A 24,627-nucleotide genomic window follows, 5' to 3' on the forward strand; every position below is an offset into this window, starting at 1 on the left:
GCTCTTTATTCATCCACCACTTTGTTCCCATGACATCACCAAGTTCAGGCAAAGGGTGATGATGGTGAACGTGGAGATAGCCACAGCCTTCCCAGTTGCCCCCCTGCCTCTCACGTCACCCCCTCAAGTCCATCCTTCACGTGGCCTCTAGAATGATGCAGAGGGCTGGCGAAGTCTATTCTCCACCTTCCTGTCTCATTTCGTCCCTGCCACTGCCCCTTGGCCTTGAAGTGTCCAAAGGCCAAAGTCGATGGGGAGCATCAACAGTGTCCGGCTGCCCGGGAGTGGGAGGTTGGTTCCGAGGTCTTTGCTTGCTCCTGAGCCTGAAGCCTGGGATCCCAGGGGGCTCCCTGACCTCCCACATCTTTTCCCAAGGGGCCTGGAGCCATGCTAGTGGCGGGAGAGGGTGAGACCCTCCCCTGTAAGAAAGGAAAGAGGAGAGGAAGTGCCCTTTGCGTTGTTTCCTCCTGGCTGTCCCAAAGACCTTTAAGCAGATCTGTGTTCGGCGTCGCTCACGGATGAAACGTCACCCTGGGCCACACTTCATAACTTAAAAGGAAAGTATGTTCCCTCCTGGAAGGTGCTAGCTAAGCGCTCTACAGGGAACATTCAGAACATCGAGTTGTTGTCTATGGGTCTGTGGAGAGTGTATCAACATGGAATTTTCTGTGTTCGCTACACGTAAGTATATGGTCTCGAAACGCTCCATAGGACAGTGGTCACCGCCCCCTCGACCCGGGTCCCTCCCGTCCCCTGCCTCGCCCCTTACATCACAGAACACTTCTGCTCTGCTGTCTGCTTCATTTCCGTGAAGGTGGCCTGGGCTTTTTCTTTTATGGTGTCCAAGTCCATGTTCTGGAGATTCTGGAGCTGCCCGAGAATAGAATCCTTGTCCTCTTCCTCCTCCTGGTCTTCGTCTACCATTTTCCGGAGATCTTCGGGCAAATCCACGTCATCTCCAGCCATCTGGATTTGGTTCTCATCCATTTCACTCTGTGCAAAAAACACAAACGCGGAACTCGAGAAACCACGTGGAAGCAACCGAACCACCGAACAAATAGTAAAAGCAGGAAGACCCTCCGCTGGGGATGAATGACGCGAATGGCACGCTCGGCTGTGTCTCCGCGGAGCCTGGGCTCGGTAGCAATCGTGGGGGCTGGGGGGGGGGGGCTGGTCGCCGCGCCCCTCCCTCTTTCGCTGCACCTTGCGCCCATCACGCGTCCCACAGCAGCGGTCCCCGGGCCCCACAGCATCAGCATCATCTAGGAACCTGTTAGAAAGCCAAACGCTGGGGCCCCGCCCCAGACCCCCCCGAATCAGGAGCTCTTGGGTGGAGCCCAGCCTTGCGGGTTTTAAGAAGCCCTCCTTGTCCTGCGGTGCCAGCAAAGCCGGGGAATCACAGACCGACTCGTAGACTCTGCCTCAGGGCGGCTTTGCGAGCTTAAGCAGTCTGTGACTCAGTGGCCCTGGCTGTTCCCACCCTGGAGGGTGGGGGCTGGGCTCACCGCGGCCTGACCGGGCTCCGTCACCGTAGCAACTTCTGCTTGACCTTTGACCCTTCCCCCTCTTCTGCTAGGCACAGAATCACGTCAAATTCAACCTTCCCCCGTTCCCACCCGGAAGTACGTCTGCCACATAGCCCTTGGTTATTAAGTGAATCGGCTGTGTCACGGCCGGTACTCACATCCCATTGTGCTAACTGCCACCGTCACAGTTTGCCTTACGTAGTTCCTTTTGTGACTCCACGAGGGGCCGTTCCGCAGCGACGTATAGTGCGTGCCCCACCCCGTCGTAGACATTCCTTTACCCCTTTGGCTGTGGGGCCTTTGTGTCTTAAGTAGAGAGAAAAATCCAAAGAAGTTTCCCTGGGAAAGGTGAGGGTACTTTCTATGCCCAGATGGCTGTATCCGATGATTTCTGAGATCAGGTTGTAACAGGAGGCACACAGGGCGCCAGGGGCCCAGAAGATTACAGAGCATTAGAAAAGCGAAGGATGGGAAAGAGCTCAGCACACTTTGGGGCTCTCCCACCTTGTCAGGCGGTGACCAAAGGGCATGCAAATTCACACAAAGATGAAATGATCGCTTAGGCCTTTTTTTTTTTAAAGGATATATCTCTTTATTTGAGAGAGAGAGCGAGACAGCGTGAGCAAGTGGGGGAGGGGCAGAGAAAGAGGGAGGGAGAGAGTCCCAAGCAGGCTCTGCACCGTCGGTGCGTAGCGCCCGATGCGGGGCTCGAACTCACGAACCGCAAGATCGTGACCCGAGCCAACCTCAAGAGTCAGCCGCTTCACTGAGCCACCCAGGCGCCCCACGAACGCTTAGTCTTCATCAGACCTCACCGATGTGATTTTAGAAAGATTTTGACACCTGCAGCTCTCCCGGATGGCGTGAAGGTCAACACCTGCAGGAGACTATGAATTCCCCTCGCCTGGGTGCTGAGAATAAACGACTGTAAACAGACATCGGCTGTCTCCGGGTACAAAGAGCGAGCCAGAGTGAGGTGTATGCTCTGTGCTCCATCGGTAAAGTGGATTTCCTGGGCCTTCTCCAGCTCTAGGGCCCCGTGGCTCCCTCCGAGTTCCTTCTTCTGGTTGGGTCTCTGGGCAGAGAGACGGCAAGCCGGGTTTGCAGAGACGCTTGAGAGGCTGACTTGGGATGCAGAAAGGACGTGCCCTTTGGGGGTACACCCTGAAGGCCTCTGGGAAGAGCCGCTCTCGGCCGCAGCCTCCCAAGGGCGAGAAGCCTCTCCCTGCACTTGGCCAGGCCTTGGCCCCTCAAAGCGCTTTAATGGATTAATTAGTTCCTCGTCAAACTGTTGTGGGGATTAATTAGTTAGTTAATCCGCAGGGGCTCCCAGCCAGTCCTCCATTTCTATTTATTTTTTATTTACCTACTCTAGAAGTTGCCTTTCTTGCTAATTACCCTCTGGGCGTTTTTTGCGGGGAGGAGAGGAAAGGCAGGACTTCAGCCTGGCCGTTCTCAGTTCGTGGAAATGCACGACCTCTCCCCTCTCTCACGCACCCCGAAATAAAATAGAGTGATTTGAAAAGGCTTTCCTGGGAATGCTGGCACCCCCCACCCCTCTGGTTGGGCATGAGATCTCTGTGGATGTCACTAGAGTCAAAACTGGCTGGAGAAGCCGCTGTGGCCTGGAGGGACAGGTAGCTAGAGGGACCAAAGCGGGGTGGGCTGGCCAGTGGGTGCTCAGAGAGCCGGCCCGTGCATGAGGGCGGTGTTCCCTGCCTTCCTTTCACCCGGCAACTTCAACTTCGTCATGCTGCCTCGGGGCGGTGGGTGGGGGAAGCTTTGGAACAGATTTTCCTTCAGGGAGGACTTTCAGGTTTATTCTCTCTTCATTCCTCTTGCCTGGGGCAGGCCGAGCAGTGGCGTTCGACTTTGCCTCACAACTCACAGAGGGGCTCTTGATTGGCACCTTCTACCAAAGCGTTTCTCAAAGTGGGGTCTCCAGGCCAGCAGCCTCGGCGGCTCCCGGGACCTTGTTAGAAATGTACATCCCCTGGGGCGCCTGGGTGGCTCAGTCGGTTAAGCATCGGACTTTGGCTCATGATCTCGTGGTGCGTGAGTTCGAGCCCCGCATTGGGCTCTCTGCTGTCAGCACAGAGCCCACTTTGGATCCTCTGTCCCCCTGTCTCTGCACCTCCCAAACTTGCTCTCTCTCTCTCTCTCTCAAAAATAACCATTGAAAAAAAGAAAGAAAGAAATGCACATCTCAAGCCTCACCCAGACCTGCTGTGGGGGCGGGCCCAGCAATCTTCAACTTAGCAATTGCCCTCCCAGTGATTCTGGTGCATTGCTTAAGTTTAAGAACTCTCCTTCCCTTGAAGACAGGACTGTGACTCACTCATCTACACGTCTCAGAACCTAGCAGAGTGTCTGGCATGTAGACACAGACAGTAAATGTTTATCGAATGATTCAAGGAGCCTGTGGTCAGGGACTACAACAGCGTTAACAATCCTTAAACGCACAGGTCTGCCTTGCCGTAAAGAGCTCTATTTTCATGGCTGCTGACTTGCCTTTCCAGTCCGTTGGGCCAGTGTGCCGGGAGGTCCACTGTTGGCTTGAGAATCAGATTGCCTGAGCGTGAGGGTTACCACCACCACTTATAGGCTGTGTGACCTTGGGCACCTTACACAACCTCTCTGAGCTTTACTTTCTTATCTGTAAATTGGGATTCTATTATTTGCCTTAGAATTGTAGAGGATTAATTAGATGACATCTGAATTATTAAGCAGTCAACCGGGGGTGGCTATTCATAAACAGGATAACTCCCAGGGGTGGGCTGCAGATTCGCGTCGGATAACCGTGACTCCTGCCTATGGCAGTCAGCCTTATCAGAGCCCTTGCTCTCTTCGCACCTTCCCTCTGGCCTAGAAATGGCCCCCCGCTCTCGTTCCACAGTCACGTTCCTGGAAGGCTGGGCCTATTTGTTTCCCTCTCTGCACAATGTCTTCCGTTCTGGGAGAAAGCTGCCGGGCTTCTCACCCTTTGCCAGACCCATGGGAATGTTTGTGGGAGCCGGCGGATGAGCACTGAAAGAGGTTCCAGGCTCACGGCCAGCCCTCCGTTCCCCCCATCCCTGGCTCCGTCCCTCCCTGGGAACCTTGTGCCATCAGGTTCCCAGTACTGGACCTCCTGCCCTCCTCATCAGGCTTAGCAGGACCCAGCCCAGGAGCTCACTGCACTCTCCGGGGCACAGTCCTGGTGAAGGGGCCTGAGAGGATCCAGAATACATTTAGGCCGGGAATTCGGGGTCCCGGGCAGCCCGAGTGTGGTCTAAAAGAGGGCCGTGGGCTCTGGGCGGGCCTGTCTCTTTGGCCCTAGAGACTTTTCACCCCATGTGAAAGAATGAAGTCCAAGGGACAGAGGGGAGCCCTCTGAAGCATGGCGCCCAAGGCGGGTGGCTCCGATTGTCCAGTCTAAAGGGAGTATTCGGTGTCGTCAACGGCTATCGTCACCATCCTTCTAGAAGGACAATGCTATTGACCGTCTATCAGCAGCACGGTTGCTTCAGATGACAATTCCAGCACTGGGATTGATTTCCTTGGGTAATCGACTAAGGGTAGGACAACCAGGTGGGGCCGGCAGGGGCTAGAGGACAAAACGAAGCCCTTGGGAACCACGCCTGGGCCCCAGCCTCATTAGTGCTGGGTCCTAACCACGTGAGCTGGCCCCAGACCCAGGACAGGCCAAGGGCGAGGGTCCTGTGTGTGAAAAGGGGTCTCCTGTGGCGGAATGACACGATTCCCCCCACCGCGGCCACCTATGGCAGTGAAAGGCCTGGCTTCGAGTTCCTGCTTTGTCACTTGCCGGCCCCATGACCTTTCACAAGTCACCTTACCGCTTCCGATGCCCGGGGGAAGGGCCCTAGAGGATTACTGAGCAGATCGAAGGAGACGTGCCGTGACACGGTCCCCTAAGCTTCAAAGCCCTGGACGAGGGTGGCTGTGGTTATCAATATTTTTGAGAAAAAGGACAGTTTGCTCTCACAATCCCTGCTGAAAGGGTCCCCACGATAAAGAAGGCACGGACGGTGACGCAGAGCGGGGAGAGAGCAGTATCGGCCCTGGAGAGAAAGATCCGGGCCAGAGCAAGCCATTAAGAAGAATAAATGAAATTTATACGGCGGCCCCTGTGCGGCCTTGTCTGCTGGCCTAATGAACCTCCCTGATGACGGGGCCTTGTCTGTAATCCAAGCAACGAATGGCTTGCATAGTCTTTCTGCTGCCCACTGACAAATCAGCCTGGGGAGACCAGGGATATTTTGACACATCAAGGAAAGACAGTAATGCCTCCGCACACTCCAGATGCAAGTTATAGACGGGATGAATCAGCTCCAGGCAGGGAAGGAGGCTGAGCCTGAGAACCACGGTGTGAACGAGTGAGCGAGCGAGTGCGTGAGTGAACCAGCTGACCGTTAGGGGCCAGATAAGCTATACTTTACTCCCAGAGGTTCTGTCTCACAGGTCTTCTCACTTCTAGAAATCTTATCAATTTGGGATATCGTTTAATGCAGTTAAAAGCTAATTATTTTTATGCCGGCTGGCCAGAAGCAGTTTTAATCTCTTGGTTTTTAACCAGATTTATAATCTTAATTGCCAGTGCTGAATGCCCCATTATTTAAATAGCCCCACACCCTGTGACTGATTTCTGACCTTTCCCTGAAGGCTCAGCACCACCCTGGATTCACGCTGCGCCCTAGATTTTGACAAACTGGCCTTCACCTTGTACCAAACTTGAGATACGTTGACAAACGATCGTATCTTCAACAGTTAACCGTCAAAAAGCTGAGCGTTCACCACATTTTTCCAATCTAGTCAATCAGGGGCGCCTCAGGGGTGGCTCAGTTGGTTAAGGGTCTGACTGTTGATTTTTGGCTCCCGTCATGATCTCACGGTTTGTGAGTTCGAGCCCCACTTCCAGCTGTGTGCTGGCCGTGTGGAGCCTGCCTGGGATTCATTCTCTCTGCCCCTCCTCCACTCACTTTCTCTCTCTCTCTCTCTCTCTCTCAAAATAAATAAATAAACATTAAAAAAATAATCTAGTCAATCAAACCTGGATATATAGCAAACACCTGTTTGTTTGATTCTAGCCAGGTTTTATTTTGGTTTCGGTTTGTTTCTTTCTCTTTGGTCTACACAATTCCAAACAGCTAAGATTAATGGATTTCTTTGTCGAGTTGATCTAACACTAGATGTTTCCATCTCTGTGAGGACCACTGGCTGCCAGTCTTTACAAACCTCCTCTTACTGGCCTAGGTATGAGTAGAGGGGCTGTACTGGCTTCTAGGCAAGGAGACAGCCACCCCTCGTTCCTGTCCTGCCGGAACCTGAGACCCTGGGGGAGCGGGGAATAGATTAAAGAGCACAGCCAGACCACAAACACCTCCATGGAAAATTAAAGTGAGCATGGCCTGCTTTGCCAAAGGTAAAGGGGTATTCGGGCCGGACCAGGAGGGAGGGAGGCATGAGGCCCGGGGGGCCAGACTCTAGCAGACCCACTCACTCATCCTTGTTCTGAGCATTTGCCGCTGAAGGTCAGAGCCAAGTGTATGTTCTATCCCTTAGAACAGTGGTTCTCAACCCTCCCTGGGCCGCCGAATCCCGTGTGACGCCTAGAAAAATGGCTAGCACCCACCCCTAGAGGATTGGCTCCAATGGTCCGTGGCAGGGGCTTTGACGATATCATTTGTTAAATAATTTTCTCAAATGCTTATTTTTGAGAGAGAGAGACAGAGCGCGAGTGGGGGAGGGGCAGAGAGAGAGGAAGACACAGGAGCAGGCTCGGAAGCAGGCTCTAGGCTCCGAGCTGTCAGCACAGAGCCCGACGCGGGGCTGGAACCCACGAACCGAGAGATCATGACCTGAGCTGAAGTCAGATGTTTAACTGACCGAGCCACCCAGGTACTTCTAGGCGATATCATTTTTAAAACATTTACCAGGGGCGCCTGGGTGGCGCGGTCGGTTAAGCGTCCGACTTCAGCCAGGTCACGATCTCGCGGTCTGTGAGTTTGAGCCCCGCGTCGGGCTCTGGGCTGATGGCTCAGAGCCTGGAGCCTGTTTCCGATTCTGTGTCTCCCTCTCTCTGCCCCTCCCCCGTTCATGCTCTGTCTCTCTCTGTCCCAGAAATAAATAAAACGTTTACCGGGTGATTCTCGTATCTGAGCAGTGTGGGGGATCCTGTCTGGGGTTTGCTAGCTGCTTCGTCCGTTGCACCAACGTCTTCCCTCCTCAGCCACTTGCACAGAAGGTGTGGATCTGACTTCTTCGGTTGAAAGTGTGCACACATATAGGACCCATATGGAATGGGAATTTCTAGACACCAACTGTGTGCATCTTCCACTTCTGTCCCTTAAAAGGCATTGCCGAGGGGCTCAAGGAGCTCCTAAAGGTCACCATCCAAGCCTCTCATTTTACAGAGGAGGAAACTGAGGTGCAGAGGGATAAAGAAACTTGCAGAAATGTCATTCAGCTGGTTAGGGGTTAGCAGCCTGCACTGCTGTGGCCGGTGGGGTCACATCAGCCTGGGGTGTTATCTTGCTTCGCCATTTACAGGCGGTGTGACCTTGGGACACCCCTCTTCCTCTCCGCCCACCGCCCTCCCCACCAGGGCTCCCATCCGTGAAGGGGAAATAATATCTACCTCCCTTACAGGGGTGGGGGCTGTCAGGATCACCGGAGAATGCTGCATGGCAGAGTGGGGTGTCCCACATTGCCGCTGTACCCATGTCCCCTGGCTCTTTCTCGCCTTCCCCATGTCCCCGCAGGACATTCAGTCCATGGCTCTTTCAAGGGCACGAGTAGACGGAGCAAACTGAGCTGGGACAGGATGGGGAGGAGAAGGAAGGGAGGGCCCCTGGCCGGCCTCGATGGCCTCCAGCCCCGCCCCCAGAAACAGCTGCTGGGGAGCAGGGGGGTGCGGTTTCCGGGTCTCAGACCCTGCTGGGCAGCCCAAGGGCTCCGGATCTGGAGGAGGCGGACAAAGGAAGGTCCACAGAATCCTCTCTTTTTTTAAGAGGCAAATTTTAAATTCCGTTCCAAGGGAGCCTCCACCGTGACATCAGTCTAAAGACAACTCCACCGATAGATTTTCTCCTATCTTCACCTTTATTCAAAATGAATGATGCCCTGAATAGAGCACACCAACACCAGGTGTAACCAAATCATATAGCTCGGCAGGGGGCACAACATTATTTTGCAATGACTAACCTAGATTGACAATTCCGTTAATAGGATTAGGGTTCATTGTGGAACTGTTTTCTCTTATTAATTTGGCTTGACTTACATATACATTTTGAATGGGCTAGGGAGAAGGGCACATTTGTTTTTAGAAAGCATCGTGTGGCTTTCTTTCAAACACGTTACTTCCTCTCTTTGCAGACGTGTGGCACTTGAATTATAACACAGACTTTGTACTTTATACAGTTAGAATGTCTAACCCAGACTTGTTCTTTTCAGGAAGATTTATTTTTAATGTAACTCTTACAGCAGATAAATTCTTTCTGCTGTTTTCGATACTTGGTTCTCTGTATTTTTTTCCCCCTGTTCCCAATAACATCCGACTTTCGGCAAACATTTCGTGTGTGTAGGTGTGTGTGCACGCGCACGCGTGCACAATTTCTACACGGCAGGCACCGTGCGAGGCGCTGCGGACAGAGATGAACAGCTCAGCCCCTTTGTTAAAGGGCACACAGTCCAGCAGGGGAGACTACCCAGGGTGGTAAGATCACGTAAGAGACGTGCACTCGGGGATGATGGGAGCGCGACAGGAAGGGCAGTGGGGAGAAGAGGGTCACAGAAGTTTCTAGAAGAAGTGGCACTAGACCAAAGTGTTACACGGGAAGGAAAGGGGCCGTGGAGAGCAGAGTGGAGGGAGCAAAGCAGGAGGAAAGTCCAGTCCGAGCAGGGAGTTGCAAAAGACAAGACCGGAAAGACAGGAGCCACTTAATGGCCTACAGGGCAAGGGATTGGGACTTGATTCTTGGAAGTTAGGATAAGGCTTTTTTTTTTTTTTTTTTTTTTTTAACCAGGGGAGAAACAGGGTCAGATCTGCATCTTGGAAACCTCACTCTGCCATTTTGAGGGGAAGAGCCACTGGTGAGCTGTTGTAGCAAGAGAGGTGAGAAATGCTGGGGCGCCTGGGTGGTTCAGTCGGTTGAGCGTCCGACTCTTGGTTTTGGCTCAGGTCGTGGTCTGGCGGTTGGTGGGTTTGAGCCTCGCATCGGGCTCAGTGCTGACAGAGTGGAGCCTGCTTGGGATTCTCTGTCTCCCTCTCTCTCTCTCTCTCTCTCTCTGCCCCTCTCCCACTTATGCTGTCTCTCTGACGGTCTCAAAATAAAAAGAAAGAAGAAAAAAAAGGACGAGGCCTGCCCTTGGGGATGAGCTGAACCTGGGGAATTGGCTGGAAGTGGGGGGCGGGGGGTGGCGAGGGTGGCGTCGGTGGAGATGGGGCCTCCAGGAGGAGCAGCTCTGGGGCAGAGCTGGCTGGTCTGTTCTGGATATGAGCCACGGGCAGACGCGGCAGTGAAATGTAGAGACAAGAGGTATGCTGCAGGAATGGCTTTGAGAGTCATCCCACACAGACAGCTGGTAGCTGAAGGCCACAGCAAGATGCCGTCCCCTGGCCAGAGTGTGCAGATTCAGTGGGAAAAAGAGCAGACCGGGAATCTTCCAAAACCGGGGGGGGGGGGGGGGCGGGTGGCGGCAGACAGGGGAAGGCTAAGCCACAAAGAAGACACAGGAGAAACAGTTGCAGCGCAAGGCCTGGAAGCTGAGGAGAGAGAGGGCTTCCGGAGGAAGCGCTGGCCGAGGCGGCAGGAAGGGAAGAGAAACACAGAGGTGTCCCGAGAAAACGGTAGAGCCGCCTGCTGCGTCCAGACAGGCTACCCAGCATCCGAAGGAGGAAGGTTTCAGCAGAGCTGAGGGAACCAGTGACTCGGGGAAGGTACCTAGAAAGGACTGTTTGCTCAGCAGGTGCTAGCTGCTTGTTTTCCTTGGGAGAGATTTGCCCTTCTTTCTAAAGGAGAGACAACAGAGATGGAAAAAGGACACCCCCTGAAGATACAGGACAGGGGGTGATCAGCCAAGCGAGACCCAAACCTAACGTGAGCATCATGGATTCCTGTGGGCGCCAGGAGTCCTCGGGGACCTGTGATTTGAAAACCGGAGGACGTGTCCACAGAGTGCACATGCGGGCAGTTTCTTATGAATACCTCGGATTCCTGCAGTTTGATCACTGCACTTATTTGCTTCTGTGATTCCTGCAATCATCGTCCAGGGCGCCGGGGTGGCTCAGTGGGTTAAGCGTCCGACTTCGGCTCAGGTCACGATCTCACATCTCATGAGATCGAGCCCCGCGTCGGGCTCTGTGCTGACAGCTCGGAGCCTGGAGCCTGCTTCGGATCCTGTGCCTCCCTCTCTCTCTCTGCCCCCTGTCCCACTCACTCTCTGTCCCTCTCTCTGAGAAATAAATAAACATTAAAAAAGTAATAATAATAAAAGGGGTCGTCCCAGGACCCGGGCGCAATAAATGGCATTGTCATTAGCAGTGATCGATGAGCTGGGAGAGGAGGCTTTTTACTGTGCCCTAGGGGGCTGGGCCCACATTCCTCCTTTTCCCAGTCCACATTTCCTCCCCCCACCAGTCAGCAATCAGTGAAACTCTTTCACGGGAAACGCCAGCCAAATAGTTGCTTTAGAAAATACGGTTCTAATTCCAAAATGTGACATAGTTATCCTCATTAGATCTGACAGCTCCCGGGAAGACATTTTCCTCAAATCTGCTCTCCGTTGGGCCTTGGTGAGGGGAAGGGCCCAGAACCGCCTCCTGCTGGCTGTGTGACTCCTGTGCCGGTGACCCTGGGGAATTGTGAATGAGGCACCCAGGGGGCATCCCTCGTTAGCTGGAAGACCTAGTGAATGTATCCAGCTCCCCGTGGACCGCTAATACCATTAGAATGGCTGCTTACTCAATATGGACTTTATAAGACAACACGGGGCTTAGCAGTCTGCACCTCGAGGGGAGGGAAAGGTTGTTATTAGGAGCTCAGGAAGGTCCTGGTGCCTCTTGCTTTCTGGCCAGCACTGCTTTCTTGTTGGACGGTTGTGTTCGTTCTCAAGGCCACCCTCCCGGGCGGAGATATGGTTTCAAGACGGTGGAGGGAGCATGGGACACAGAGAGCACTGGGTAGAAGAATCAGGAGGCTGGAGGTCTGTGTGGCACAGTAAGAGGTGTGACCTTGGGCAAGTCCCTTGATTTAAATGAGCTTTATGATTATGCAGTGACATGGGCTTTTTCAGATATGTGAAAAATAGGTTTAATGAACATAGAAATACCATTCAGACACTGGGGTCAAGGAGCCGAGTACCAGGGGCGGTCCAGGAGCCCACACCTGCTCCAGAAGGAGAGCTTGGACAGGCGGGAGGTGTCCCACACCCGGAGGTTATGGCTGATTGTTAACAACAATGAGTAAAATCCTACAATTGGTAGGATTTGTCCTTACCAATGTCTTTTGATGACCTTTTTTTACAGTCGCCATGCCCTGCCTTCCATCCCCAGGACTTATAACTGGGAAGTTTGTACCCTTTGACCACCCTCACCCATTTCACCCGCCCCACCCCCACCTCCGCCCACCTCTGGCAACCACCAATCTCTTCTCTGTATGAGTTCTTCTTCTTTTTTTTTTTTTTAGTTTTATTAAAAAAAATTTTTAATGTTTGTTCATTTTTCAGAGAGGCAGAGAGAGATAGTGCAAGCAGGGGAGGGGCAGAGAGAGAGGGAGACACAGAATCGGAAGCAGGCTCCAGGCTCCCAGCTGTCAGCACAGAGCCCGACGCGGGGCTCGAACTCATGAACTGCGAGATCATGACCTGAGTCACTCAGGCGCCCTCGAGTTCTTTTTTTAAAAGATTCCACATACAAGTGAGATCATACAGTACTGTCTTTGTCTGACTTATTTCACTTAGGATAACACCCTCCAGGCCTATCTATGTGGTTGTAAATGGAAAGATTTCCATTTTTTAGAGCTGAATGATATATATGTACACACACACACACACACACACACAGCAGGATGGCTGGTTTTAATTCAGTACTCGGATAAGTAATTAGTTAAGTGAAGTAATCAAGATGCCAAGCCCCACGAAGAGGATGTACATAACGATTAAGGGGTCTGTTGCCCCATCTCTAGCCTGGCAGCTCCTGGCCGGGCCTCCCCTGCGGCTCCAAGGGTGTGGTGCTGGCCACCGGCCCCTCATTCCTTTCCCTGGGTCACTGGACACACTGCCGTGGCCTGGAGCTTTCCCAATCACAGCGATGCCCGGGGGCACTGCCGGAGGTTCCAGAGCCTCCTTGCTCCTCATGGGAACATCCAGGAGATAAAGACCTGAAACTTCAAGCCCCATTATGGTTTTGGGGTGGCATTCTAAAGGTTCCAGGAGTCCTTCTGCACAATCAAGGAACACCTAAGAGTTACATCCAGCTCCAAATATGGAGCAGCCCGGGCCCCTCCAGATAAGTTGGCCTGGTCCGGTAGGAGAATCCAAGCGCGGCTTTCAAGGCCCAGGGAAGGACTGCCCCCCACAGTGGTCATTTCCCCGACGTCAGGGCTGAATATTCCAATTCCTTCTCCTCGCTCTCAGTCACTGGCATTTCAAAATCCCTCTCCATCCTGCTGACCGCGGAGACGGCTAACACCAGTTTGTCTTCTGGCTCTCTGTCCTGGCGCACCGCGGGAGGATCCCGCTGCTCGGACACTCCCCTCCCAGCCTGTCCCCACACGGGGCCCCTCACGGGCGCTTGCCACCGCCTGTTTTGTGACAGCTGCTCCTTGGAGAGCCCACCAGGCCCTTCCAGGGGCGCCAGCACAGCAACCGCTTCACAATACAATGCACAATCTGGTCCTTAGCAGCAACCGAATAGACTCCCCCCCCCCCCGCAAAAAAAAAAGTTCACGTCCATACATTTATTTCTGTCCCCCACCGCCAGAGTCCCTGCTACAACCCACAGACCGCGCGGAAGAACTGATCAGAGCGGCGGGGCCCTTCCCTGCGGCTGCGCGCGCGCGCGCGCGCGCTGCGTTAGGAACACCAGGGGGCGCGCGGGGCCAGGCTCCTGTCACCATAGGATTGGCCGCTCTGCACGGACAGGAAGCTGCCGGCCAGGGGCTGATCTCAGCCTGGCAAACGCGTCTGTCCCCCAGCGCATCCTTCTAACCCTGGGCAGGCGATCGGGTCCGGAAGGCCCGCTGCGCCCCGAGCCCGGATGGGGCGGGTGCGAGGGGAACGTGTGACCTGTAACAGCCACGGGAGACGGAGGGGGTGTCCAAGGGTGGGGCTGGACTTCACGGGGTAAGGTGCCGCATCGACGTGGGGGCGTTTGTCACACCTGGCGACAACGGGACAAAGCGGAAGAGGAGAGCGGCGGGGTTGTAGGATACATTTTCTATTGATTACTGTTTTATGGGCAGTGTAATTGGGTTGGAGTTTCCACCTGCTGTGCGAAAAGCAGGCAATTGCCCTGCTGGTATTTTTAGCATTTTTTTCACACCACAGGTCTATCCTCACAACGTTGTGCAGCATCAGTCCATTTTCACAAAATGCAGCCATAATATCAAAGAGGCCCAGGGAGGCCCCCATCTGAAAGCAAACTGCAGGGAAAGAGTAAGTGTGGAACGCTTTCAAGGGATATACTCATCTATTTCTTTGGATTGTATTTGGAATTTAGTAGCGGCTCCCAGGTCCCGGGTGAAGCCATCAGATGACCCAGGAGGGGGAGAGGCCGGGTGTCTGCCGGGCTTTGGGTGGGATTCACTGAACTCCTGAGCAGTACAGGCCGCCCCCAAAGCCTTCACGCAGGTTTAAGCCACAAAACTGCGCTTAAGCTTTGGGGACACCTCGAACGCTGAGAGTAGCCATCGCAGAGACCTTGGGGGGCCAGAGGGAGCTGTGCTCAAACCCTTTGGTAAGGCACGCTTTTTCGTGGCTGAGAGGCCGACGTTCCCATCCCGGTTCCGTGGGTCAGTAGCTGTGGGTTTTTGCCAAGCAACCTGACCCCCCCGGGGGCCGCAGTTCCCTCATGTCTAAAAAGAGACAGTGACATTAGATTCTTAGGTGAGCTCAAAGGTCTTTCTCGGGGTCGAAGAAAAAAAATCAGGTGGGGTCTCACACGCATTATACATTTGAAGAGGCTATGGGAAAGGGGGGGTATATGAGCCTTGGTAAACCACGCACTGAAAGATCCTGGGCTCCACTGTTGACAATTTCTTGACTTCTTCTCGCTCCCGCATCCCACCCCAGCTGGTTTCAGGGAGCAGAAGCCTGTGCAGATACAGTCACTGCCGCTCCCCTGGGCCTGATTCTCTCCAGAGAGGATATGAACGTGCACATTTCGTGGCTTATAATTCTGTCCTCTTTTTATAGCTTTTGTTGGGAGAGGCTCTTGTCCCAAGGGATAGCGTGACTCAGGCATCTGGGAATTATTTTTTCTTTGAAGACCGTCAGGGCCATGCTGCTGAGCCTTGCGTGAGGTGCTCATCCCTGAGGCTCTGGAAATGAGCAAGGCCGTTGAGGCCTCCGTGGGGAGAAAGCAAAGCAGAAGCTCAGATTCTTGACCTCGAGTTGTTGCACCGTTTGCACATATCAGTGTGCTTCCGCGAGGTCTTTGAGACCCCCAGCTCTTATTAGGAAGACATAAGACTTCTGGGCATAGAGATAATTACAGCGAAATAAGAGCTGTCCTCTGTTGAGCTCTTTCCTTTAGGCAGGTGGCTGTACGAGGTCCTTTATGCGATGTTAGCTCAGACAAAGACTTTGTGAAGCAGGTGTCATTGTCTCCATTTTACAGATGAGGAAACTGAGGCCCAGATATTTTAAAAAGCCATCTGAGGTTGCACCGGACTTAAAACCCGGTTCTCCTCAAGATGGCCAGTGCTGTCCCTGGAGCTTTGGATAATCCACTAGACAATGGGAGTGGCGGGGACCGTGTCTAGTGCCCCACTCTTCCAAGATGCAAGCACAACGCAAAAAAGCATGAGGCCGGAATCAGGGAGGCAAAAAGCAAAGACGCGCTTTTCAAAATTCGATGGTTGCTGTGAAAATGTTTAAATCTCACTGTGAGTTTTCCTTCCCTCTGTGAGAGCAGAACATGGTTCCTAGGGCATCTAAGGGGCCAGTCTCCCCCACAGGTTGGGGCTAAATTTAACTCTTGGGTGACTTCAGCACTGACCTTGCAGGGACAGCCAAGCTCTCTCTCCCCCTTCGATTAGTGCTTGTAGCTTCTGAAGTCAGCTTTCGGGGGACCCGCAGGGGACCCATGGGAGCCGTGCATCTGAGCCTGCCGTAACATGGCCACACATTCTCTTCCCATCCGTAAACCAGGACTTGACCAGAATCTACAGGTGTTCGTTCTCACCGCCAGCACCGAGATGGATAGACGCCTAGTGTGGGGTGATGACATCACCTCCATAAAGAAGGAACAGACCGTTCCTTTGAAATACAGGCAGAATATGGTAGAAGGTCTTGGGCTCTGCCTTTCCTGCCTGTGTGGCCTTTGGCAGGACGGACTGACCTCCTCCATGCTTCTGCTTCCTCTACCATAAAACGGAGGTGATAATAGGACCACCCCAGAGGACTGTTCGAGGATTAAATGGGTTGATATGCACGCAGCCCATAGAACATTATCATGTGACACATTATTTTGTATTATCAAATACCAGCGATATTAAATACCAGTGATTATACCCTCCTTGTGTATTTACACAGAGAAGTTCTATAATCTTTACATAAATTTACATAAAAATAGCATTTGTGGCTTTTAGCTCCATTTGGTTGAGACAAAATGGAAGTTTATAGAGGTGAAATGATTGGAATCTACTTTTCATGAACTCCAAGTTCAATGCTCTTTCACGACATCAAACACCTCAACGAAGACAAACACATGTGTGTATGTGTGTGTGTGTGTGTGTGTGTGTATTCATGAATGTGACCCTTTGCCGATAATCAAACATTCTCCATGTGCTAGTATCTCAGAAATTATTGGATGCTTACTGTGTATAGAGCGTCTCACCTTTGGGAGCCTGTACTTTTCTCTGAGATGGACTCTGAGGCATGCCCTCTCTGCCTTTTTTTGTGTGAATGCGGCATCTCTTTCCATCCTAAAAGTAAAAGAATAGAATAAGCCATCAAAGGATAGACAGAGCTACGGACATTCCCACCAGACACGGAGATAAACCTTCCTACGCCCCCAAACATCTGCCTCTCTTTCTATCATCATTCTACTGTCATAACTCACTGCAGACCCCTAAATCCCAATGGCAGCTTGGTTCTGGGAATCTCTTTAGGATGCAGCCCAGAGAGGGGCAGAGTGGTTATGCCTAGTGTATGGTTGACCTCAAGGTGCGGCTCTAGATACGACTTGGGACCACGAACATCAGAATCACCTGAGTGCCTGTTAAGAATGCAGCTTCCTGGGTCTGATCTCACACTGACTCCTCAGAATCCCTGGGGGCGCAGATGAGGGGAATGTATGTTTTTAACAAGTTCCCTGAATGATCCTTCTTCAAGTGAAAAAACAGCGTCGCAGAATCCTGGGCTGGGGGGTCCTTAGAGGCACATGGGATTTAGGGATCTATAGAAAGCCATTTCCCTTCATTGTCACCCCTTCTGGACCCCAATTTTTGTACAGCGTTCCCTTCCCTGTTTGGAAGGAGGCGTCCCCAAATAAGGTAGGGTAGATTTCCATACTGCTCTGGGGACCACCTACTTGGACTTGGGCTTATGCTGGTTTGAAATGGACTTCCTTGCTCAGGATGACCTCGACAGAAGCAGCCAGCTTTGGGGATGTCTCCAAAGCTCACAGTGACTGCCTCCCCTCCCAGCTGCCCAGGGACGGGCATCACTAGGGGCTAGATTTATATGCCGGCCCTGCTCTCTGACCGTATTGAATTGCCCCAAGCTGAGTGAAATCTTTTCTCCGGGATCTCTGGGACTGAGAAAGACACATTCGCAGTGTGGCTGGAACAGGTGAACTTGGAGGCCGTGGGCCACCGTTGTCCCCAGTCCATCCGGTCTGGGTGGCCCAGGGGGAGCTGACCACTGAGAAGAAAGAACAGAGCAGCCATGCAGCCACAGGAGCAACGGCAGGAGCCAGGAAAGAGCTCGTGGCTGGCTTCCCACCGTATTCTGGTTCCTAGGTTAGGCCCGTGTGAGGCCTGGCGGGGTAAGGCATTATTTGCACGAAAAGGAATTCTGTTTTCCTTTTCAGGTGGCTAAATTGGCTTCTATTTCTTCCCTTCACGTTCGGAAATCATCTTAACCATCACACAGAAGGCGGCCTGAAGGAGGGGCTGATCTGAAGCCATCCGATTAAATGACTGACCCCCGGGCCCTGGGCACAGGCCCTCCCTGAGCTCACTGCCCGTCTCCAAAGGTCGGGCCCAGGGTGGGCACCCGACAACACAGGCTTCCATATTCTGCCTTTGGAGGGGGAAACAGGATAAGTGACTTGCCCGAGAGATCCGCGAGCCGGGGCTTGGGCAGAAGCAGATCTTTTCTCCCCAGTATTTCACTATGAACATTTTCAAGCGTACAGAAAAGTCGAAAGCGTTTTACGGCGAAACGCGTATATTCGCCATCTATAGTCTACAGTTAGCATCTTTACTATACACGTTTTATTACATACTCATCCCTGTCTCTACCCGGTCATTTACCCATTTTATTTTTTGGTACGTTTCAAAGCTGTAGATGTCGGTACTCTTTCCTGCAAACACTTCAGCACGCAATGCCGTTAACCACAGCTATGCATTTGTTGGTAATTCTTTTTTTTTTTTCCTTTAAGTAAAATTTGTCTACAATTAAGTGCACAGACCTTGATTGCTGGTGAATTTTATGTGGCAACTTGACTCGAGACACAAGGTGCCCAGATTAAACGTGGTTTCTGGGGGTGTCTGGGAGGGTGTTTCCAAAAGAGATCAGCACTTGAATTGATGGACTGAATAAAGCAGATTGGCCCTCCTTGGCGTGGGGGGGGGGGGGGGGGATAGCATCCAATCCATGGAGGGCTTGACTAAAACGAAAAGGCAGAGGAAGGGAGAGTTCTCTCCTTCTCCGTCCGTCTGCTTGGGCCGAGATCTCAATCTTCTCCTGCCCTTGATTAGGACTTACACCATCAGAGTTCGGAACTTTCCCAGGCCTCCAGTTTGCAGACAGCAGATGGTGGGACTTCTCAGCCTCCGTCATCACGTGAGCCAATCCTGATCATCAATCTCACGTACCCACATATACCTGTGCGTGTATGCATATGTATATTTCTGTTGGTTCCGTTTCTGTGTGTAACCCAAGCCCCTATTAAGACATGAAAAACATTGCTATCACCTGAGAAATTTCTCTCATCCCCAGCGAATACCTGCTCCCCAGTCACTGTCCTTTATCCACCACAGATTGGTTTTGCCTGTTCTAGAACTTTTTATAAATGGAGCCATATACTATGCCTTCTTTGGCAGAGCATAAAAAACTTTTGAGATCCATCCAGGTGGTGGTATTTAGCGGTGGATTGTTCCTTTTCATTCCTGAGTGCATTTGTCCTCTATGAATATGTCATGTTGGTTTATTCATTCTCCCATGAACGGACTTGCAGTTTGGCCAACATTTGGTATTGTGTCTTCTTAATTTTAGCCATTCTGGTGTGTGTCGTGGTACTTTAGTGTGATTTTCATTTTCATGATGACTAATGAGATCAAGTGGGGTTTTTTTTTTTTTTATGTACTATTTGGCCATTTGTGAATCTTTGTGAAGTGTTTGTTCTTTTGCCCATTTTGTTTTGTTTTTATAACTGAGTTGTAGAAATTCTTTACGTATTCTCGATCCCAGCCCTCTGTCAGATATGTTTTGCAAATATTTTTCTCCGTCTGTGACTTGCCTACAAATATTTTCTTAATGGGGTCTTTTGATGTACAAGAATTTTCAATTTTGATAAAGCCTACATCATTTAAAAATTTTATGGCTATTGCTTTCAGAGTCCTGTTTAAGAAATCTTTGCCTACTTTCAAGTTGCAAAGGTATTGTTTTTCTAAGTGCTTTATGATTTTAGCTGTTATATTTAGTTCTGTGATGCCTATCAAAGTTCGAGTAACAAATGGTCGCACAGAAATGACCGTACCACAACAAAGGTAAAGGGACATTTTACTATTGAGAGAGATGGTGGGGGGTTGCGGGGGGTAAATGGACTGTTGTTGCGTTCTAGGTGATGAAGCTATTGAAAACTCAAGGAACAGGGGCGCCTGGGTGGCTCAGTCGGTTGGGTGTCTGACTTCGGTTCAGGTCATGATCTCACAGTCTGTGAGTTCAAGCCCCGTGTCGGGCTCTGTGCTGATAGCTCAGAGCCTGGAGCCTGCTTCGGATTCTGTGTCTCCCTCCCTCTCTCTCTGCCTCTCCCCTGCTCATGCTCTGTCTCTCTCTATCTCAAAAATAAATTAAAAATTTTTAAAAAAGAAAAAAAAAAAAAAGAAAACTCAAGCAACAGACCGGAAGCCGTGCCTCTTGCCAGAGCGAAGCAGGCTGGCCCCATTGGCCTGCTACCATTTCTTAAACTGGGCGACTACATAAATGGATGATATTCACACACACACACACACACACACACACACACACACACAGCCATGTAGTTGGCAAATAACCCAACCCACGGGATTGACCACACCATTCGGGCATTCTGGCTTTTTCTCTATCCAGATAACTTAGGGACACTGGGACATGAGTTAACACACAAATGCTGTGACCAGGCCTGTTGCTTGGACGTCTTAAATGATTATTTCCATGATCAGATGTCTAGTCTAAGTTTCTGACAGGTTGCTTTGTATTAGCTCACTTGAGCTGAGAACATTAGGTGCGACTGTTCTACTTCTGTTTCTTCATTATCCTTGTGTCATGTTTGTCTGTCTCCACACCCCCCCCCACACCCCCCAACCCCCCACCCCCCGCCGCAGGCGAATCTAGCCTACACTCTAGGGATGCTTTTCTTTTGGTCTGAGCTTCATCTCAGTGCCAACACCGTGGTGGCAGTGGCGTTTATTATTATTTCTTTGACTTCAATTAACTGCAGAGCCCAGCATAATATATTCTAGGTAGTTTATAAGCTACGATTTCTTTCAAAAAAGAATTCAGTAGACAAGGTTTCCATTAAATGTAGGCCTTTAGGGGCGCCTGGGTGGCTCAGTCAGTTAAGCGTCCCACTTCGGCTCAGGTCATGATCTCGCGGTCCGTGAGTTCGAGCCCCGCGTCGGGCTCCGTGCTGACAGCTCGGAGCCTGGAGCCTGCTTCCGATTCTGTGTCTCCCTCTCTCTCTGCTCCTCCCCTGCTCACACTCTCTTTCTCTCTCTCAAAAATAAACATTAAAAATAATAATAAATAAATGTAGGCCTTTGTCCTTGTTAGTCAGGTTCCTCTAAGTCATTAACCTTTCACCTATAATCATCTTAGCAAAAGGACTTAGGCAACTATTACGTAAGGGATCGTTAGCAAAAGGGCCAGGATGGCAGCAAGAGATACTCTTATTAAATGAGAAATTCTTTTTTTTTTTTTTTTTAAATAGGCTCCATGCCCGATGTGGGGGCTTGAACTCACGACCCCGAGATCAAGAGTTGCATGCTCAACTGACTGAGCCAGCCAGGCGCCTGAGAAATACTTTTACTAAATACTTTTTTAAAAAAATGGGCATTTAACTTCAAGCTCGGGCTTTAATTCTTTGTTGTTATTAAGGGTCTTAAATGGATTCTACCTTAAATTCTAAAAAAATTACATACAGATTATGCTTAAAGACCAGTCTGCAGCAGTGAAAAATTGGTGGTGGGATTCACATTCCGTAACGCCCAGCTAAAATGTTACTGATGTTTTATTTTTACTTTTTTATTTTTATTTTATATAGCCAGGGGAATGCCATGTTCTGGAGGTACATGGCTGAAGTATTTAGGGGTAAAGCATCATGATGTTGGCAATTTACTTTAAAAATGGTTCTGTCTAGGGGCACCGGGGTGGCTCAGTCGGTTGAGCGCCCAACTTCGGCTCAGGTCATGATCTCACAGTCTGTGGTTCGAGCCTTGCGTCAGGCTCTGTGCTGACAGCTCAGAGCCTGGAGCCTGCTTCGGCTTCTGTGTCTCCCTCTCTCTCTGTCCCTCTCCCACTTGCGCTCTGTCTCTCTCTGTCTCTCAAAAGATAAATAAACATTAAAAGCATTCAAAAATTAAAAACACCAAAACCATTAAAAAATGGTTCTATCCATCCAACTAATCATCTATAAGCAAATATAACAAAATGTTAACTGTTGACCTTTTTCGGAGGCTTATATGGATATTCATCATTCTGTTCTACTTTTCTGTAGCTTTAAAATCTTCATAATAAACAGTCCGCAAAGTTACCCACAGTCTTTGGGAAGCCAAGTCTGAGGACATAATCACCATGTTGTGCTTTCTAGCGTTTAAAAAAAGATTAAAAAAAAAGATTGTGCTGCGTGTGCCTCTTCCAGGAGCAAAGCTTTCTTACAGTTTGAAAGCTTTCTACGCGCTAGGAGGGCGAGTTTGGGCAAGACCGTAGAGACAGGCTCACAGTTCGTCATCTGAGCACTTCGGCTGAGGCTAATTAAAACGAACCTTGACCAGAGCAAACGTTAAGCCGCTTTAAGAACGACACATAGATTCATTTATTATTGTTCACTGCCATCCCTACCGGTAGGACACAGTAACCGCTGAGGCTGGGAAATCGGTCCCCGAACAGAACATTCCTTCCTAAGGCTAGAGGCAAACAGCACGAGAAAAGGCGTCTAAAAAAGCAAAGACAAAGAAACCGGGGAGCCCGAAGAAGGTATGGCCAGAATTCAGCGCTTTAGGCTCTTAAAGGGAAACGAAGCCACTCATACTCACTTCTCCTCAATCATTTGCTTTTGGTACTCCTCATATTCCTCTCTAGTCATGCCTTGAGCTGCTGCAGGATCAGAGGTCCCTCCTTCTTCTTTTTTTTCTTCAGACCCGCCACCAAATCCTAAGTTCTTTACCTGGTTGCTGATCATGGTTTTCATAAAGAAAGCCATCGTTTCTGCTCCAGAAAAATCAAGGCAAAACTCAGGCAGAACCCGAAGGCAAACGAACAAGCAAACGAAGACAAAACTCTCCAAATCTCAACGACGGCAACACGTTCAAGAGCGAGGGACTCTGCACAGCCTCATCTGCTCAAGGGCATGATGGCAGGGAAGAGCGGTACTCGGGCAGTAAGCTGGATTAAAGAGATGAACTCCTTAATACAGGGAGGCAGATGGTTCAGATTACTAAAGCACACCATCGGATGCAACCGACCACTTTCTGAATTAACACACGAGGCTAATTCCAGAAGCAAAAAAAAAAAAAAAATCCTTCACGCTATCTACCCATTTCTCAGTTTGAAATCATTGAGCGCAGCAGGGCTTGGGCGAGAGTCTCGTTCCGATTCATCAGAGCTGACCGATGACGCGCCTGCAATGGAATTTCCAAATTCCAGCCCCGGAGCACCACATCCTGTTGAAAGCGGAGTCCGGTGAGACTCAAACCCCAAAATGCTTCATTAAGCAAAAATAATCCTTTGATCCGTCATTTTATCTCATCGGACTCTAAGTACTATGCGAGGATTTGCCTTTTGGTTTGCCTGAATTCTGTGCTGCCTCGGTGGTTACCGGGTCCCATACAGAAACACCCAGGTGACTCTAAAGGGCCAGTGGGCGGGTCCTTCACTGGAAGGAAGACCCGGGACATCACCTTAGCCTTCTCCTGCCCAGAGGTGTTACTCTTCTGCTTGGAAACGTGGCACCACTTTCAGGGCTTGAGCCCAGAAGGTGAGCACAGTGCGAGTTAAATCATCCCCGTGTGACGGGGCCACCTTTCCCCCTTACATACAGCCCACGCCCTGGACGCTCTGTTTACACTCGCTGGTGGACTTGGGTAAAACTTTTGACACGGTTTTCTAACACGCAGCAGATTCTCAATGGCCATGGTTTTCTTCAGGTCAAGGGAGGAATGGAATACGGCTAAGGCTTTAATCTGTTAGTATCTTTCTAATTAAAGCACTTCAGGAGGAGGTGGGACGGCGAAGAGGTGGGGACTCTGTAACCTGTGCTGATTATTTTATCTGTGGGCATGAGCCCTCTCGGGAAATGGGTCCCCTACATTGTACACAGAACGGTAGGATCTGGATTTTTGCTTAAAATGCTCGCTTTTATATATTCTAAGATGGTTTGTCTTTTACTGACCTATTTAAAGATGTTGCCAGATGGTCTCAATCTGGAAGACTGACAAAAGGTTCGGAATGACACAGGAACCCTACTGAGTGCCTGGCTTGAGAACGTGCATTCGTACCGGCTCCTTTCACTTAAAAAATTTTTTATAATGTTATTTTTGAGAGGGAGAGACAGTGAACAGAGGAGGGGCGGAGACAGCGGGAGGCACAGAATCGGAAGCAGGCTCCGGGCTCCGAGCCGTCAGCCCAGAGCCCGACGCGGGGCTCGAACCCACGAACCGTGAGATCGTGACCTGAGCCGAAGTCGGAGGCTCAGCCGACTGAGCCACCGCGGCACGCCCACTCCCACTTTTAGATGCACTGCTTGGAGCTCAATGCATTCGGCCCACTGCCTCTCCATTTCCATTTCTAGCCCGTTTCCTCAGTGGAGGGGGGTATTGGACACTTCAGCTGACGGGGGAAAAGCCACTGCCTGGGATTCCGTCTCTTTTCCCAGTCCAGTGCAGCTCTCCTTTAGACAACATGGCAGTGTTTCAGATTAAAAACCACTTCCATTTCCCAAAGAAAAGTGGCCATCTGTTGCAGATCTGGCCTATGTTAACAGTTTGGTTCACAAAGTGAAATCCCCCAAGTTCTACTTTCGTGTGGGAGGGGTAATCGAGCAGCACAGAGAGACCTTCAGGTGGCAGCTACAACCCGTGGCAACTATTCGGGACTCACGCCCTGGTATTGCATTTTACCAAATCAAATCTCTCATTGTCTCCCCAGTCGAGAATTCCACCGAGAAAATGGGATGTCTTTAAAATCCTTTTATTCCTCAGTTTGGTACACTGGCCCTTCCACTTGGACATCCGGG

General features: G+C 50.9%; 1 protein-coding gene across 1 annotated transcript; it reads right to left on the bottom strand.

The window, feature by feature from the left end:
- CPLX4 (complexin 4) lies at positions 1–23,943 on the bottom strand. Its single transcript, XM_015076656.3, has 3 exons — positions 22,430–23,943; positions 16,585–16,672; positions 1–993 (listed from the first exon to the last, which is right to left on the bottom strand). The coding sequence occupies exons 1-3, from the start codon at positions 22,594–22,596 to the stop codon at positions 766–768; spliced, it is 483 nt and encodes a 160-aa protein (XP_014932142.1). The 5' UTR covers positions 22,597–23,943; the 3' UTR covers positions 1–765.
- Between the last annotated feature and the right edge of the window lie 684 nt (positions 23,944–24,627).

Source organism: Acinonyx jubatus, chromosome D3 (assembly GCF_027475565.1).
Source record: "Acinonyx jubatus isolate Ajub_Pintada_27869175 chromosome D3, VMU_Ajub_asm_v1.0, whole genome shotgun sequence".
NCBI classification, from domain to species: Eukaryota; Metazoa; Chordata; class Mammalia; order Carnivora; family Felidae; genus Acinonyx; species Acinonyx jubatus.